Below are 18,071 nucleotides of genomic sequence, written 5' to 3'. Positions count from 1 at the left end.
TTATTCTGTAGTGATTAAAATGAATAAACCATCACCAGGCTTTTTCAAAAGACATGTTGTAGCAGGTGTAATTAATGGGAAAATGAAGACTTTGAGACTGTGTTAAATATAATAGTGTTGATGTGGATAAACGAATTGAAGGCATGGTACGGAATCAAATAAGGGTCATTTTGAGAAGTATTTTTTTGTGGTATTATTTTGTCCATCTGTAAAAAAGTACTATGTATGGAAAGTATGACCAGTACAAGTGTTTAGATTATCCAGAATGTATTGTAACAATAGTTATGATACTTGACAGAAGTAACATGTTAACTAATGCTACAGATGAGCGTTACAAGGGAGAGAACTGAAAGCACTAGTGTACATGGTTATGTCACAGGAGCCAAATATGAAAAATTACAAACTGTAGCAGAGTATTAGCACTGGCAGGTTCAGTAGAGTCCTGGTCCAGTAAAAGTCTTCCTCTCGGGTACCAGACCTCTGAGGTGTAACAAAAATAGCAAACCGTATAAAAAACGTTTTCAGTGTTAATTTTTTGTTAATTTTATGAAAAAAAGAGATAAACTTATCTTATCATTATTATAATATGTAGTAATTACCATATAATCATGTCAAATATTTGCTATGTGTGTGTATATATATATTATATATATATATATATATATATATATATATATGCAATACAATCTGAAAAGAATCTTTCTCTCATTGAGACTGACTAAATGTTAACAATATTCAGAATACTAATGCCGCATTTCCACTGTATGGTTCAGCACGACTCAGCACGGACAGAACTGTTCTTTTTTGGTTTTGCAATGGCAAAATGTGTGGATGGTACTTGCACATTACCCGCTGCACCAATGGCATGAAACGGTACATACTTCCTGTCTTCTAAATGGGCGTGGCCTCATTTGAAAGTGCAGTGAATGTTGTGTGGATGGATGAACAGTTATAATTGCCTAATTTAATATTTTCTTTTGCTAACATTAATATTTACACAGCTAAAAGCCACATTTAGCATTACGAAAATTAGTTTTGTAAGGGAATTTGCAAATATTAGCTGATGTTAGCTTCTCTGTGTTGCCAGATCTCACAAGAGTTTGTTCCTGAGGCGTCTCAAGCAGAGTTAATTTTCTCCTGATGTGTCCGTCTGAAATTTTTTTAGTGTCAGAATGTTCTTGCGATATGTGGCTAGTAAAAAGTGGGTCCAATATTTACTATATATTATATTATATTGTTGGCTATGGAGTGAAAGAATTGGTCGTCATCTGTGGTCACGTTCATTTCTCCCATTGGAATCAATATACTCTAGGCTCTCGTACATTTCATTTGTACAGAGAGTCTGGCCACTCTCCATTGACAAGTGTTAACTTCCTTGAAGGCGGAAACTCTGTTGAAGTTTAAAACTACTGGATCTGCCCAGAGCCACTCTGGATCTTCCATAACCAGTTGCTAACGTTTGGTTGTGACGTTGGCTTAGCATCGCTAACGTTAGCCTTAGCTAACTCCTTCAAGACTAACTGAGCAAGAACATTTTACCAAACCCCGTGGGGAAGAGGGCCACAACATTATGGCCACCAACAAAACTCAGCCGAGATTGTGCATGCTTGGGCTTTAACCTCTGGATATTCTGCAGCGTTGTCACAACGGACCGATTGGCTTCAAACACATCTTTCTCTGCCGCCATTACAGAACTACAACCCTAGCACAAACTCATCTACATTCTTAAGAGTCCCCAGTCGTCCAGGCAACAGAGCCGCCAAAGTGAAAACTAAAAATAGTTTAAAAAGTTAACATACCTCTGTGTCCTGGCAATAGAGTATTTACAGCATTAGCACAATTATTAGGTTTCATAACACAGACATGATTTCATCCTAGCAAACAAACCTACCCATACAGCAATACTTAATTTTACAGCAAGCGGGCACATGAACATTCATATTTATTTCTTGTCACTTTTTATGTTTTTGTTACTGGAGATCAGTTCAAACATTGTCATCCACCCTTTCACTACGATCTCCTTCTGGATCCTGAAGCTGGTGGATTTTGATGAGCTTGGTTTTAGGCAAATGGCTGCAAGACACAAACCACGGGTAAAATTAGATCAGTCATCAAACATTACTGACACAGTGAATAAAGTCTTTGTAAGGGCAAAGAGGGACAATGCCAACGTATGCAGAAGAATATGCCAGCTGCAGCATGGCACCGTGATAATTAAAACTCTATTCAAATATTTATTTATTAAATTAGTATTCAAATGATGCAAAAAAATCTATTAATAAAGGACTAATAACAAATTATAAAAATGATATATTTTATCTCATTTAAATAATAATTTTGAGCAATAGAAAGAGCTACTGGTAAGTAAAAAATAGTAGAACTCTAAAAGCATTTTAAAAACGATTCACAAATCAGTTAAAAATGCCATAAAAATACACAATTTCATTGCAATTATTCCCAATTAGATAACCAATTTAAAAAATCGACATCCAATGGCCTGCTTTAGCCTTCATACAGGAAACAAAATTGTAAAAGTGAAATTTGTGTAAAATCAAATGGTTCAACATGTTAAGGACAGCATGTCAATAGAGACAAACATCAAGAAGGGCGCCACCTGGTGGTGAGGGGGGTAACGAAGATAAACTGTCGAAGGTGCTGCCGCTCTGACAACTCCAGGAGGAGATCCAGAGAGATTCTGCGATTGTGCATATCCTACATGCAAGAAAAAAAGGTTAATCAAAGTTCGTGAGAGACAAACTTTTATTCATCTTTTAACACAAATTGTGTATGTGGGTGCTATGTATGAGCGCTCACCATGTAAACGTCGAACTCATCGAGGCATCTGAAGGGTGATTCGGTGATCTCCCACAGGGAGAGCATGAAGCAAACAGTGGAGAAGGAGCGTTCACCACCAGACAGCGACCTCATGTCACTCGCACCATTATCCTCCCTGCCTGGAGGCGTCACCTTCACGTGTGTCACAACAGGTTTGTGTATTACTTGTATTTTGTTGTCTTCATAAAGTAAGAACAGAAAAATACTTTGCACAGCTACAACGTAGGACAGGTACGTCGGAAGGGGACGGTCAAATCTTGCGCACTCTGTCTAACTTGGAAAGATAAATGCAATAGCTGGCAACGTTTTGGTACTACAAGACCTTCATCAGGCAAAAAATACATCATCATGAATCATCATTTGCTGGATGAAAGTTGACAGCTATTAAATTTAAAGTTAGACAGCGTGCGGAAGTTTCTTTGCAACTTAATAAATCAAAAAAGAAGGATGCATGTTGCAAGTTCCAGTTTTTTGTTTCAGACATTTTTGGGGCTTTTATGAAATGATGGGAGACAGAGGAAGTATGATATGTGCACATGAGCCAAGTATGCGTCACTTCCATGGTCACCAGGATATGCCATCTTACTTTAAATGTAACTGTGTAACACGTCTTTTAGCTTCAATATAATGTGATTTGGTATAACTGTAATTTGCATTTAAAAATACTCTTAGAGTCTAGTTCCATTTTTTTTTTTTAAATACAGCAAATGTGCTACAAAATAAATGCTGTAAAACAAACAAAACACATTTTTGAAATAATTTATATATTTTAAAAAGATAAAATAGACTTACCGAGATTGAGAGTGTCTCATTATTGTGATCAAAAATCATAGAGCCACAGCAGTTCATCTTTATCAGAAAGTTATTGAAGTATAACTTGCATCTGACCGAGAGGGACCTTGAGGAGGAGGAGGAAGAAGAAGAAGAATCTTACACTGCCAACTAAACACTACAACACAATGCATTTGTGGACTGTTTTACAAACTCAGTAGACAGCAGGCATTTACCTACGCATTGTTTTATATCTGCTCTGCCTGTCTGACATGATGGTGTCGAGTCGATCGATGAACCTCCGCAGATCTCTCACTTGGTTGGTTTTCTCTTTGTAGAGAGCGAGGGCCTCAGCGTACTCCCTAATGAGGGCAGAAAATGACAGCCTACATTTGTCTGATTCCAGTCTTCAGTGTGCAGGTGTAAAACGAGGCCAGAAGATGATTCGGGTATGCCAACGGGCAGATCGGTTTGAAGTATTAAGTAGGAAAAACTATCGATGGCAGAAGAAATCTCTTTAAAATAAGACAGAAGGAAGCTAGGAGGCTCCTCTGACTCTTCTTCTACCTAAAACAAACTAAAAAATGTTGCTATAAACAGTAAAGGATCTAAGATAGCTAATTAACTTAGCTGGCCTGCAAAGATCAAGTATGAGGTCAGGAGTGGAGAAATAATTTCAGGTAGTATTTAGAGCCATTACATAATTAAAAATAAAAATTCCACACTGTAAAAATACTACATTAAGAGTTTAAAATGAAACATAATACACATCAGCAAAAAGTGTACAAAAACTATAAAAAGTCATTAAATGAAATTGTATTTATATGTAGTATATATTACAGGCGGAGTAATGTGTAAGCAGCATTTCATTATTGTATAGTTGGGTGAGATAGAGCGCCTTCACTTTATATAATTTGGGGTAGTTAGTAATCAAAACTAATGCATCACATTTTTAGCTCACCTTTATTTGTGAAGGAACTTGTAAATTCCACAGGTCTCACCAGTGATAGAGTACTCGAGTCCTGGACTGGTACTCAAGTCGCTATTCTCTGGACTCTGTGACTTGAGGATTTATGAAATTGGACTTGAGATCATGAGATTGGACAAAGGAATTTAGAAAAGTGTCTGACTACTTTTATGTGTAACAGGCAGTGATGGAGTACTCAAGTCCTGGACACAAGACTCGACTCAGACTAAAACTCAGGTAATGGTGACTCGACCCAGACTCTTCTTTGGTGACTCGGACTTGGACCCGAACACTGGGGACCTGAGACTTGACTCGGACGTGACAGTTGGTGACTCGACTTTCATAATGTTTCTGTTTTGTACTAAATAAAGCTAAAATGATTCTGTTTTCACTGTGAGGTAACGCTCCCGTTAATAGAAAGCGTGGGATTTCTTACCTGACCACCTGCTCGTGCTCGCCGTGGTTGCTCTCGTACACCTTGAGTTTCTTCTGCAGCCAAGTGATCTCGGTGTCGATGCTCTTGGGGCTGCGGGTCACCTGCTGCCGCTCAGGACTGATCTCTGTGGCTTTGGCCACATATTCCTGCCATCACATGTGAGCTTTGATGACAATCTGACAGTAAAGTGTAAATCATCTCTTTGGTTGAGTTTACTAACTGCTAGCTGATCTGTACAGCTTAGTATAGTTGTTAATCTATAGAACCTATGTGGCTAAAAAAAAAAAAAGCCTCAAATATATATGCATAAAGTAAAAACAGTTGATAGTAATCTGTAGAACAAATCAGGAGCAGCTCTTGTTACCTGTAACTCTTCTTCTCTTTGGGCGAGGTCACTTCTCATAGCTTGGATGTTGTCTTCATGAGCCTTAAGCTTGTTTTCTAAAATCTTAAGGGTTCGTTTGTGTTTCGCACACTCAGCCTCCAGCTTCAGCTGCTCATCCTTTTGGGTTCAACAAACAATAATAATCATTCTCACTATCACTACAGCTCATGTCTTCCAAAAGAATAACAGTGTTGTCAAACTGAAAAAGCCTTTACGTTCAAACAACCCACAGTTTAAACTAATTTTTAATCTGAGGACGGGTGTACCGAAACGCAACTGCAACAGCAGCATCTTTTAAATATCTGAAACTATTTTCCACCTCTAAACAAAGTAATACAACAATGCTCTACTGTACCATTAACGGCTCTGTGTCTTCAGAAAGCTGATCAAGCCGAACTCTAACAGAAGCGTACTTGGACTCAATGTCCTCTGCTGTTTTCTGATGATTATCGAGCTCTGTCTTTGCCTCATGAACGGTCTGCTTTTCTGCCTCGATCTTCTGTCGGTTCTCTTGGGCAACTTCTTCCTAAAAGAAGTATGTGAAGACAAGATTTATACAACATGTGGTAGGATGTATGTCTGTTTGGAAAGGGGGCACAATTAAAAACAAAGTGATCACCAAGGAGCTGACGTCGTCGATGTGCTCCTCGCCAGCATTCTCCAGCTCCGTTATTGTCGCCTTGACTTGATTCACAGAGACCTGCATTGAAAACGCGAAAGATAACAGAAGTTGTTGTTTTAAATAATAATGCACGGCATCGATATTAAGGCCGCACAATATAGTTTTTTATCGTCATTGCAATATCAACTGCCGCAATAAACACGTGACAGGCAAGACACTCAGTTTTTTTTGTGTGTGCACAATATCAGTAGAAAACTGTGCTTTAAAATGTAACTTTTTTTAATGGTTCCATTTCTTTGATTTAAGAATGTTGGAAAGGATTTCCTTTCACTTTTTTAAATTCAACCAGCAATTTCTTTTATTTTAGCAGAAGACTGAAAGCAGCAGAAATGCAGACCTAAGTACTCTTTAAAGGTCCCATGGCATGAAGATTTCACTTTGTGAGGTTTTTTTAACATTATATGAGTTCCCCCAGCCTGCCTATGGTGCCCCAGTGGCTAGAAATGGTGATAGGTGCAAACCGAGCCCTGGGTATCTGGCTCTGCCTTTGAGAAAATGAAAGCTCAAATGGGCCGATCTGGAATGGTTACCTCCCCTTTCTCTGCTTTGCCCACCCAGAGAATTTGGCCCACCCATTAGAGAGAGAAACGAGCAAAACGGCTCTTGGTCAAGGCTACACCCCCAGCCTCCACCTTGCCTCCCCCCTCTCTTCCTCAAAAGCTACAGACTCAGAAATGGCACATACTAAGGAAATCTCATTGTGGGACTGGCTCTATTGGCTGTAATTCTGCACAAAGGCTGAATTTTGGGGAAAAGACTTCAGATACAGTATTAGGGGACCACTAATTTCTATGTAAAAGCATCCAAAGAGTACCATGTCATGGGACCTTTAATAACCATTTTCTATTCATCACAAGTAATATCGTTATCACAACAATATTGCATGTTTTTGTCATATCATGCAGCCCTAATCATTATAATAAATCTTCCCCTCCCAAAAAGCAGAAAAAGAAGCAGAGAGAAAGCAACAACAGGACGGATACAAATGAAAAAGCACAGAGTCAGAAGAGAAGACTGAAATGTGAAGCAAACAGCATTTCTGTTAAGTCAAACCAGCTTCTGGTGCACATCCTGCCAGAGTTCACTGACCAGAGTCTTCTTCAGGGTCATGATGGTGCTGTTCAGCTCGCTCTCCATTCTCACGATGTCCTCTGTCACAGAGGTGACGTGGAGCTGAAACCTGGACAGCTGAGCCTGGTGATTCTCCAGGTCGGACTCCAGCATGCTGGGACAGGAAGCATTGGTTGTTTTTTTTAAATCTCAAATCACAACTCCACATAGTTGTAAGTTTACCACATTTGAGAAAACAAGAGTCACAATACACCTCTTCTGAAAACGTATAAATCTTACAAACTCTGCTGGAAAGCCAAGCAGAACACATTACCATTTGACACAAGAGTAAAGCTACACTATAAAAATAAAGTATTTCACTCAGTGTAAGCACCAAATAGAATTAATGCAGCATTGAGAACGGGAAATTTATTAAACATAAACACAAGATAATGTCAATAATATCACACAGTGTTTCTTAACTTGAAGCATAACTCTCGCCAAAATGCAACCTAGGGTCTTTTTGTGGATGTACCTGAGTCAAACTTTCATTTAAAAGCTTAATTCGGACAAATGTCCTTTTGAGTGGGAGTGTTAGGGGCACTACTATGATAGCATCAAAATCCCTATTTTTAAAACACTAAGAAGGCTTGACACAACATCAAACTTTGCTCCGAGTATCACCAGGGGCTTTACACGTGGACTCCAGTATTGAGAACATTGTTTGTGTTAACAGAGTTTACTAAAAAGAAAGGTTTTGAACAACTCACTTTAGCAGTTGGTTTTTCCGTTCTCTGCTATCTTGCTAGTGAAAAAGGTAATATTTACCTCTAAGAAAGATAAAGTTGCATTAAATGGAAATACACTACTTGAGAGTAAAAGTACTACATTCCACCATTGCCTATTAGTCTTGAAAAGGTGAAGCACAGTATTTTTACCAGAAGCTGAACCTAAAACCCAGGTCACTTCCAGCAGCTGGTTTAAACTTGGGTTTCAGGTTGGATTATTTCTTCCCCCAAACTATCATTAGTTTAGTTTAGTATAAGGATCCCCATTAGCTGGCGCCTAGATGACCAACTAGTCTTCCGGGGTGCAAAACAACATTAAAATCAGACAATATTAAAATGGACAGTATTAAAACATTTTATGACACATAATGGGAAAAAAAGAAACATAATACACTCTTAACAAGTATAAAACAAAATAACAAATTAAATATTAAATTAACAATTAAATATGTATACGTGGAATTTTTTCTCTTCTCCCTTTTTCAGTTTTTATTTTTTGCATAACAACTATATCAAATAGCTTTGTTACCTTATTTCAGACTCGAGATCCCCACCAAGATATTTGGCCATGCTGATGTCGGAGGTGTAATAACGGTTTGGGTACACCTGATCTCCCTCCATGGTGAAGGCTTCACGACAGTTCTTAGGAGGCCGGCCTTGCTGCATGACTCTCCTCGCTTTTTCTTTTTCCTATGATAAAACACAGCTCAGATACTTCATCAGTCTTCAAAAAACTCTACGTGCGAGAATCAGCATTAACAGACATTAGTGCACCCGCTTACTTTGATTATGAGAATGGATTCAATCCCCCTCATATCAATCAGGCAGTTGATGATGACGGGGCTTGACGCTGTGATTATGTCCAGCACAGACGGATATTCTTGATTATGCGCTTTCCTACAAAACAATAGAGAAGAAAAAAATGTAGCTTTGAAATGTGCCAGAAAAAAAATTAAAAAGAAATCAAGAAATCTGAAATGGTGCTGCTGCTGACCGTCCGTGAATGTTGTAAAGTTTTTCAGAGAAAGGGCTGACGATGATCTGTGGCCTGTTGCCCTTTGGGTAATATTGAGACATCAGCTCCTGCAGGACCGCCTCGTCTTTGTAGTTGTCACAGCAGAATGCCTTCATGAAGCTCCGCAGACAGCACTCCACAGCTACAGCCAACATGGGATCCTTCAAACTGATGCATGCCCCTGAGAGCAAAACCACACTGTGTAACAACAATATGGACAATTTAACTGAAAGTAATAATCTATATTGCCATTTTTGAAAACATAGTGGGTCATTTAATTCATCTGTTTAAATTACACTTTTACAGATGAATTTATTCAGTTTTAAGTTTGACATTTTGGACAAATACTTTCGTTAGCTTTCTTGACAAGATTTCAAACCAATATGAAGCAGTAGCCAGCAGCCGGTTAGCGTGGCGTTGGGAACAGCTCCCATGGCTCTGTCCAAGGCAACCAGACTGAAGGGGTATGCCCCAGGTCCTTAAATTGCATTCACGTTTCCTTCACTTGCTTTCCATCCTCGGGTCTTAGTACGTCCCAACTGAGGAAGCATTGGAGCAGATTCGAGAAAATAATACAAGCAGAAAGGAAACAATGTGTTTTAAAGGGGGTGAGAAGTCCTTTCCTCTGAAGTATCACCTGAATTCATCAGCTGGATGGGTGGGGTTAGCTCCTCGTGGCAGGAATAAAAGCTTTGAGACGGCCTTCCCAAAAAAGGACCAGAGCGACTTCGGGTTCAAGTGAGGAGCCAGGCGATATCAAATAAGTGACTTGGGAAGCAGCTAGGAAGTTACTAAGGTCCCGGCCAATAAATAATACAGCTCAAAGTCCCCCGTACCACTACAACATGTCAATTTGATATGTACGCATTAAACACACAAGATATTAAGTACTAATTAGCTAGCTTTAGAGGTGCTAGTACGCAGATTTTGTCACCTTTGGACATAGTCAGGCTAGCTGTTTTCCCCCATTTCCAGTCAGAGCCTGCTGGCTTTTGCTTCATATTGAACAGAAAGACATGAGAGTGATATTAATATTTTCATCTAACCCTCAGAAAGGAAGCAAATAAACATATGTTTCAAAATGTCAAACTATTTATTTAAGTACTAAGTAATGTAGATAGGAAGTCAAGCCAGCAAAACACTAAAAAAGAAAGTCACCTATCGGACCAACGGGTCTCTTGCGAAAGCGTCCTGTGGCGTACGCCTCAGTAATAGAACCCAGCAGGTCGGGTACATGATCTCCAAACCGCTTTAGTTTGTTTGATCGACTGGCGAGGACCTGATTCTTCCTCCTCAGCTTGGACTCGTACAAAACCTGGATGTTTCTTTCCTCCAATCTAGTCAACAGGAACAGAGCTTGATGGGGAAATTTCACTGGACTATGGATAAAGTGGGCTCTCACTCAAGTTTGATTCAATTGATGTGAAAGCAAATATAATGTCTTATACCTCAGTTTGTCCCGTTCCTCCTTTCCTTTGTAAAGTGCCTGATGTTTGTTTTTTATCTCATCATTCAGCTGTGAGCACTTTTTCTCAAGCTCTGCAAGCTGCTCTTTCAGACTGGATATTTTCTTCTGCTGTGCGCTATATTCCGCCTCTTCCTCGTTGTTCAGGCTTGCACTAAGACACGGTGTGGAAAGGATAACATTTCAACTGAATAGATGTATTTGTATGAATGGAAAGACGTCATTTAACCTTTCTACTCCCCTACCTTGTTTTTGCCTTTCTAATTTTCTCCTCGAGAAGATTTTGCTCTTGCTCTGACTGTTTGAGTTTGTTGACAGCCCGAAAATAAACGAGCTATGGGAAAAGATCATGCCACTTTAACCAATGTAAATAATGTACACTTGGTATATTAGGTTATCATATTCCCCAATCAGTACCTCTTGTTCCTTGTGAACTTTACTGACTGCCTTCACTTGCTCTTTCAAATTCAGATGGTCCTCTGATAGAGACTCTTGTTCCTTTTTCATGCTGGTAACTCTGCTATTGATGCACTGAAGCTTCTTTTCTATTTGTATGACCATAGTCTGTGTAAAGATTAGAAAAAGAGCAAATTAATGTTTAAACACAATATTTTTTTTTAAAGCTACAGTGCGTAGTTCCTGTTGCCCCCATGAGGAATTCTAAGAAATGACAACAATACTGAAGCATCCACAAGACGCAAGCCTTTCGTGATGTTGAGAATCATATCACAATCTCAGTCAAAATAATTGCAATTTTCTTGTCTTATCATGTCGGTTCAGCAATTGTGCACTATAGCGTTCATATGGTGGCAAAGGTTTGAAGGAGGGTCAGAACAGAACAGGAGCACTTATGACGCACCTGACAGAGCTGAAGGTTGTCCTGATGTTTATAATTATTGGCTTCGTTTTCAACGTCCTCCTTTAACTGCTGTACCAACTGCTCCTTCTCCTTGACCTGAGAGTGATAAAAAAAAGACCACATCTCAATGAAAATTGTGAGAGAAAAAAGAAAATGTATTATTTAATGTAGTTTCTTCCTACACACTCTTTAGAATTTATAATGAATACATGTTTCTCTCCGTTTTGAAAGAAACAGTGACGAACTCTTACCAAACACCAGGCCATTGCTTTCTTCAGATTCTCCAAAACCACCTTTATCTCACTGAAGGACGGCAATTTTTCATACCTCTCTTTCTTCTGCAGAAACTCTTGCTTCAGGACCTTGAGAGACTGAACACAAAGATGTGCGAGATCTTTAATGACAAGTTTTGATTTGGGAAAAAGAATACACCGTACATGTTAAATTTTTCATGCACAAACTAATTAGCTGGTAAACAAGAGAGTAACTTTATCTTTATAAACACATTTCAAAAAAGAAGCTACAAAGTACTTTATGGGAAGAAGAACAAAAGAATTGATAAAACAAGCAGGATTCATTGTACAACCAACTAAATAAATGGAATGAGACACAGACACAACAATATTTGTTAAGGACACAATATGTGTCAAACTATTCTGAATTAAGTATTTTGGATGCTGCAGAGACATCCCGGTCTGCAAATCGTATCCTACAGACTAAAGAATATTACTTTGTTTGGCACTGATGCTCGCATAAATCACACCATAACAATTTTTTTTTAACTTTTATTATTTTTTAAATAAAAGGAGACTAATGAAACAAAAATGAACAGTCCTTCCAATATCATGAATCATATTTAAATTGCAACATACGTCAAAATGATCCCGATTAGATATTTTTCTCATATCGTGCAGCCTTAATAGCTCAAGTAAATACAGACATTTTCCAATCCAAATAAAATGTCTTAAAAACAACATTAAAAAATTACTTTTCTAAATCACAGTACCTCCTCTTGTCTCTCAACCTGTTGTCGTGTTACTGTTTTATTGAGCTTGATGTGGACGTAATCTCTCTTCATCTGCTCCAGCAGAGTTGCTTTCATGAAGAACTACAAACAACAAGTGCAGAAATATTCTTTTATGATCAATACAGATGTTATCTTAAGAGTTGAAGCTCATGAATAAAAATGGCCGTGGTGCACCTTATACTTGTCTGATTCACTTTTTGAATGCAGGAACTGTTTACTCATTTCTTGGTTGAGAATGGACACCGGGTTATCCAACTGGAATACACAAAACAAAAGTTCTGCTGAGGCTTTCACGTTATATTGTAGTTACATTTCAAAAAAAGGGCTTTCGCACACTTTTTTTTTTTTGGGCAAGTGCGTTGGAAAAAGTAAAGGTTACCAGTCACAATTGTTGAAGAAGTCCTGCACACTGTCCATTACGGATGCAAATACTTTATTACCCAACGGAAGGTCTGTGTGATCGAAACATTGTGAAATAAAGTATCTTCATGTGTAATGGACAGTGTGCGGGACTTTTTTATTAAGGAGTTGTTACATTTAAAGCACCCATGTTATGAAAAAAGTAAGAGAAAAGAAAAAAAAAGTTCTGCAAGTTTCAAGAATCATAAATATAAAATGGAAATTTACAATAAGTAATATGCAAAATATGTCCGGTTTACACTTAAAAGGGCTGTACAGTGTTAGTACCTGGATGTTAAAGTGGTCCAAAATGCCGGTCAGCTCCTCCTTCTTGGTTGAGATAAGTTGTCCTGAAATACAAGATAGAAGACAATTAATGTGGTTCAAACCTGAGATGAGAATGTAAGCATGAAACTCAGTGGCACGACATTGCTACTGTCACCGGGGTCACCATGAGATGCCGGTCATTTCAGAGGCCAATTCAAAAGGGGATCATCATGCGACAACCGTTAACTTTAGGTACAAAAAGGACTAGTTAAGATTAGAAAAAAAGACTGTGGATATGTGTATTTGGCTTGTAATTGTTTTGTCAGAAAAGAAAAACAAATATCTAGATAAAAAAAAGACAATAGACAGTGGTTTGGATTAAAACACCGGTCTCCTTAACTAATACTACCAAGACACAAACATTTCCTGGGTGAAAGCTAACGGAATGGAGCCAATTAAGCACCACAGTGGTCCCTGAGGCAGTCGTCTTTTGAATGCTAGCCTCACACTGCCAGACCCTCCTCCACAGCGCTGCGTAGGAGGGTCTGGCAAGTCAACAGACCATGCGTAATGGGAGAAAAACATGATCTGGTTTATTGCCATTTCTTTCTAAACTAATCACAATCATCTCGGGCGATGCTAAACATCGGACGGAGCCATGGTGCCGCTGTAACGTAGTCTCTGGAAGGAAGGAACATCCGGCAGAATTTCCGAAGGAACCGGAGCAATCACGGAAGTGGAACGTCGTGGATATAGACTATCCAAACCCACACTATGCAGAGTCTGAGGTGAGTCAGTGACACCACGCATGATACGCCTTATGTACAAGATAACTCAGTGACATTTACAACTTGTAAAATACATCAGTCAGTGTGAATTTAAATGCGCCTCACATTTACATACAACAGTGTCATACATATAAAATCCATGCATGCAAGTTTATAGAGTAATGTTCCCAACTGAGAGCAAAGAATGTTTACAGATTATAGGGATGAAGAACTGAGTGAAGTGGTGTGTCTTCTCCCCAAAGAGTGTGTGCTGACATATTGGGAAGGTTATGTAAGATTTGGACATAATCTGTAACTCAGCAAAACTAACCTGATTTGCTCTTCAGCCTGCAGTTTCGAGATCCATCACTAAAGATCCGGTGCTCAATGGAAATAGATTCGCCGTAGATGTCCCTTTTATAAGCATCTGGTCCTCTGTTTTTCAACTTTATTGTTATATCTGCAGAACTAGAGAGCAGATAATACTGTTTTAGGACCAAATTACAGTGTTTCCAGCAGCATTAAAGGATACTGATTTATTTGTCTTTAAAGGTCCCATGACATGGTGCTCTTTGGATGCTTTTATATAGACCTTAGTGGTCCTCTAATACTGTATCTGATGTCTCTTTTATATAGACCTTAGTGGTCCCCTAATACTGTATCTGATGTCTCTTTATATACCCCTTAGTGGTCCCCTAATACTGTATCTGATGTCTCTTTTATATAGGCCTTAGTGGTCCTCTAATACTGTATCTGATGTCTCTTTATATAGACCTTAGTGGTCTCCTAAAACTGTATCTGAAGTCTCTTTTCCCAAAATTCAGCCTTGGTGCAGAATTACAGCCACTAGAGCCAGTCCCACAATGAGCTTTCCTTAGTATGTGTCATTTCTGAGGGGTGTGGCCTTGACCAACTGCCACTTTGCTTAGCCATGATGTCTCTCTCTCTCATCGGTGGGCCAAATTCTCTGGGCAGGCAAATCAGAGTAAGATGAGGTAACCTTGCCCTTTATGACCTCATAAGGTGCAAGATTCCAGATCTGCCCATCTGAGTTTTCATTTTATCAAAGGCAGAGCAGGATACCCAGGGCAGAACGCATATCAATGTTAAAAAAAGAAGAAGTGAAATTGTCATGCCATGGGACCTTTGAGGAATCTTTCTCACTGGGTGTAACATTGTGACTTACGTCTCATTGGTCTTCACAAAATCCTTCAGAGACGCTCCTCTGTTTGTGACAGTGGCCTTTCCACCGAGGCCTACAATCAAAGCAGTCAGGATTGCACTTTTTCCACCTGGGAATCAAATTAGAAACAACAAAGACAAGATATTCAATCACTGCATGGAAAGCAAACCACAGACCGTACTGGTCAAAAGGCAAAACTAACCATTTATGTAAATAAATTCACATAGAATCACCTGTGTGTTATTTTCTCTCCGCAGATGCATTTATTTATCCAAAAGCATCTTTAAATATATAATGCCCAATAAAAAACAAGGCACTACAATCTTTTTTTATTCCTTAGTCACATACGTATTTAAATTACTAATTTTCTATTAGTTTATTGTATTTTTTTAATATATAAAAAATGAATGATATAAAATCAGAAAAATATGTGCAAATATGTTGTGCTGTATTATGGAAACCAACTGTGATTCCAGTAAAGATTTTAATAAAAAAACATAAAAAACAAGGCCTATTTGTATGTAATATTACTATGATACAACAAATAGATCCCATAAAAAAAAAAACTGATTAAAAGCATCTTATTCAGACACTAATTATTCTAATGATTTACTAAGAGGGGACAACCCTAATTAGGGGTGATTAGAGCAATTTATTTGTTAGTGGATTGACAAAAATATTTAATGAAATAATTTTAAATCGGTTAATCAATGTTTTCAGGCAAAAACCCAAATATTCCCCAGTTCCAGCTTTTCACTTGTGGAGATTTATATCAATATTATTTTGGGGGGGGGCATTTGTATGCCTTTATTAGATAGCAATGGTAGAGACATGACAGGACGAGGGTGGGGTGAATTTTGACATTTTACAAACCAAACTATTAAAGTAAATGGAAGAATAATCTGCAGAATAATTGATAACAAAAACACTTGTTAGTTGCATAGTTGATAAACTATGTAATTGAGTCATACAAATACACAACAGAAACAGTACACTCCTCTTTGTTTAAATAAACTACAGCCTTATTTATTTCACCAAAAAAAAAAGATTGTCAAGTTGCAGTGTACATACTGTGACACAACAGCCAAAGACAACAGAAGATCACATGATATTTAGAAACCCGGTTCTTACTTCCATTGTTGCCGACGATAAAATTCACATTGGACCCAAATTGGAATGGACCGAGCAAATGGTGACACATGAAATTCTTGAGAGTGATGCTCTCAATGACGCCGATATCTCCCTAAAAAACACATGTAGAAAACATTATTCATCTGTTGATGAGCTGGTAAGGACAACGAATGTGTGCTCGATGAGGGGAAATGACTCACTGTGGCAGAGGGAGTGAGGCTGCTGGAGGAAGGTCTCTGATGCTTCTTATCATCTGGTGCATCTTCCATACCCACAGCAGTCACTCTGCGGCTCTTGAAAGCTGTCGCACCACTGGCCACTTTTACTTTCCTCTTACTCATTTTGAAACATTAGCATCACTAGAAATAAATTTAACAGAAAGACACACTGAGACTCTTTAGGCAACATTCTACGTTTATAGTCAGGGTTTACAAAATGTATTTATTTTGTAAGGTTGAAATCTATTACAGATTTTTCTCCTGTTTGAGTTGGGTGGTGTTGTAAGCTATAAAGTAAGATTTGAAATGGGATTGTATAAGGTAGGCCTACTTATGGTCAGTGTGATAATAAACTTTATTTCAGACCCAGGGGGATCCATATCAAAATAAGAACATATACAAACACAAAAATACAAAATACAAAAAAATTAAAATAAAAAATAAAGCCTTCCACAATGTTCAGTGTCTAGTGTACAGACATGTTCGCCAATGGTTCCACAATCTGGAGGAGAATCTGACAGAACTACGTACAGGGTTAGCCAAAACAGTGATTATGTCATTTTCTGACTCAGATACCCTACACATAAATCTATACATCAGGTTACGTAAAACAGCAGAGCAGGTAGGTACCCCAACGCTGACAAACATCTGGCTTGCACTGGAGTTTCTTGAAGCATTCAGCAGCAGCCTCATGCTGTCATTATAAGCCACTGTGAGTTTTCTAATGCTGTCTTGCATGTGTATTACCTAAAGTGTTATTAGTGCATTACCCCCAGTTTGGAGAAGCAGACAGGAGTCCCAACATAGAAGCTAAACAGGAGGAGCAGCTAAACATATGTAAGCCACCTAAAAAAAATAACCACCTGAAAAAAGTCTATATCTGTGTTTCACCACTTAACCTTACCGCCTAAGTTAGATTCTTTGTTCTCACCATTTCAAAACACCAAAGTCACACAATAGTATAACCAAACTAACGGGTCGAGGCAGGGGAACAGCAACTCCTGTCTTCTGCAAGGTAAAATGTCAGAGACAGATGTTTTTCTCAAAGAAGTCTGGTGGCTTTAAATAGAGCATCGATTAGACACTTTCACAGTGGTCATTTAAAACTGTTTAAAAATGTGTTCAGACTTACTGCAGGGCAACGTTTTACAATAGCTACCGAACAGCTTATAAACGACGCAATTACAAAAAAAAGGGTGTCAACAAGAAAGCGTGTGACATTAAAAAAAGAGATGTGAGCATTTTCTTTTAAGCCAGGAAGCAACGGTCTGAAACCAGCAGGCTCAACTGTAGCAGGTGTTACTGACAGCTGCAGATACAAATGGATTGCAGGGGGTTTTGTGTTTCCAACTATTTTCTAACTGATTCGATAAAGGCCTTATTTAACCTATTACAAAAGTTTTTTTTTTTTACGTGTGGATAAAGATATATGATATAGTCACTCTTCTCAGTCAACTAAGTCATGATATATCTAGATAAGTCGAGATGCTGTGTTTTCCCACGACTTAGCAACATTTTCTGTGACGACGTTTTTACATGATTTAAGACCAAAGTGCGGCCACTGAAAAGCAACAAAAGCATACAAAACACGTCAAACTTCTGGTAAAATTTAGCTTTTTTGGACCACTAACAAATATGACAAGCTTATTAAAAACTTCGCCTACCCTTGACCGGTTGTGTGCAGCCTGCAAAAATAACCTGGGGAGACGGGAGCCAGTACAGCGTTGCTAAAGACTTCCTGGTCAGAGCGTTGCTAACCGAACTGCGGTTGGGGTTGTTGCTACGCCTTCAAACACGGAACTGAAAGCGAGTTGCGTGATTGGCTG

The 18,071-nt window shown here is 38.6% G+C and overlaps 1 protein-coding gene across 3 annotated transcripts; it reads right to left on the bottom strand.

Annotated features, from left to right (window-relative positions):
• Window positions 1-250: 250 nt before the first annotated feature.
• Window positions 251-18,020, bottom strand: smc6 (structural maintenance of chromosomes 6). Of its 3 annotated transcripts, XM_032500816.1 has the most exons (27): window positions 17,910-18,020; window positions 16,228-16,386; window positions 16,028-16,139; window positions 14,900-15,005; window positions 14,045-14,181; window positions 12,968-13,029; window positions 12,455-12,535; window positions 12,260-12,361; window positions 11,505-11,624; window positions 11,254-11,349; window positions 10,812-10,958; window positions 10,640-10,728; window positions 10,378-10,548; window positions 10,088-10,266; window positions 8,909-9,110; window positions 8,697-8,811; window positions 8,444-8,604; window positions 7,166-7,301; window positions 6,014-6,094; window positions 5,750-5,920; window positions 5,374-5,511; window positions 5,010-5,155; window positions 3,843-3,968; window positions 3,628-3,733; window positions 2,815-2,967; window positions 2,615-2,712; window positions 251-2,073 (listed from the first exon to the last, which is right to left on the bottom strand). In XM_032500816.1, the coding sequence occupies exons 2-27, from the start codon at window positions 16,366-16,368 to the stop codon at window positions 1,986-1,988; spliced, it is 3,264 nt and encodes a 1,087-aa protein (XP_032356707.1). In that variant the 5' UTR covers window positions 16,369-16,386; window positions 17,910-18,020; the 3' UTR covers window positions 251-1,985. The 3 variants fall into 3 exon arrangements, 2 of the variants coding, with proteins under 2 accessions (XP_032356707.1, XP_032356709.1); XR_004327004.1 differs by lacking the exon at window positions 251-2,073 and having other exon boundaries at window positions 3,847-3,968; XM_032500818.1 differs by lacking the exons at window positions 14,900-15,005; window positions 16,028-16,139; window positions 16,228-16,386; window positions 17,910-18,020 and having other exon boundaries at window positions 12,475-12,535; window positions 14,045-14,176.
• Between the last annotated feature and the right edge of the window lie 51 nt (window positions 18,021-18,071).

The sequence above is a fragment of the Etheostoma spectabile genome, chromosome 20, assembly GCF_008692095.1.
Source record: "Etheostoma spectabile isolate EspeVRDwgs_2016 chromosome 20, UIUC_Espe_1.0, whole genome shotgun sequence".
NCBI classification, from domain to species: Eukaryota; Metazoa; Chordata; class Actinopteri; order Perciformes; family Percidae; genus Etheostoma; species Etheostoma spectabile.
Note: the sequence above shows the minus strand (reverse complement) of the source record. Positions and strands in the feature narration are given on the sequence as shown.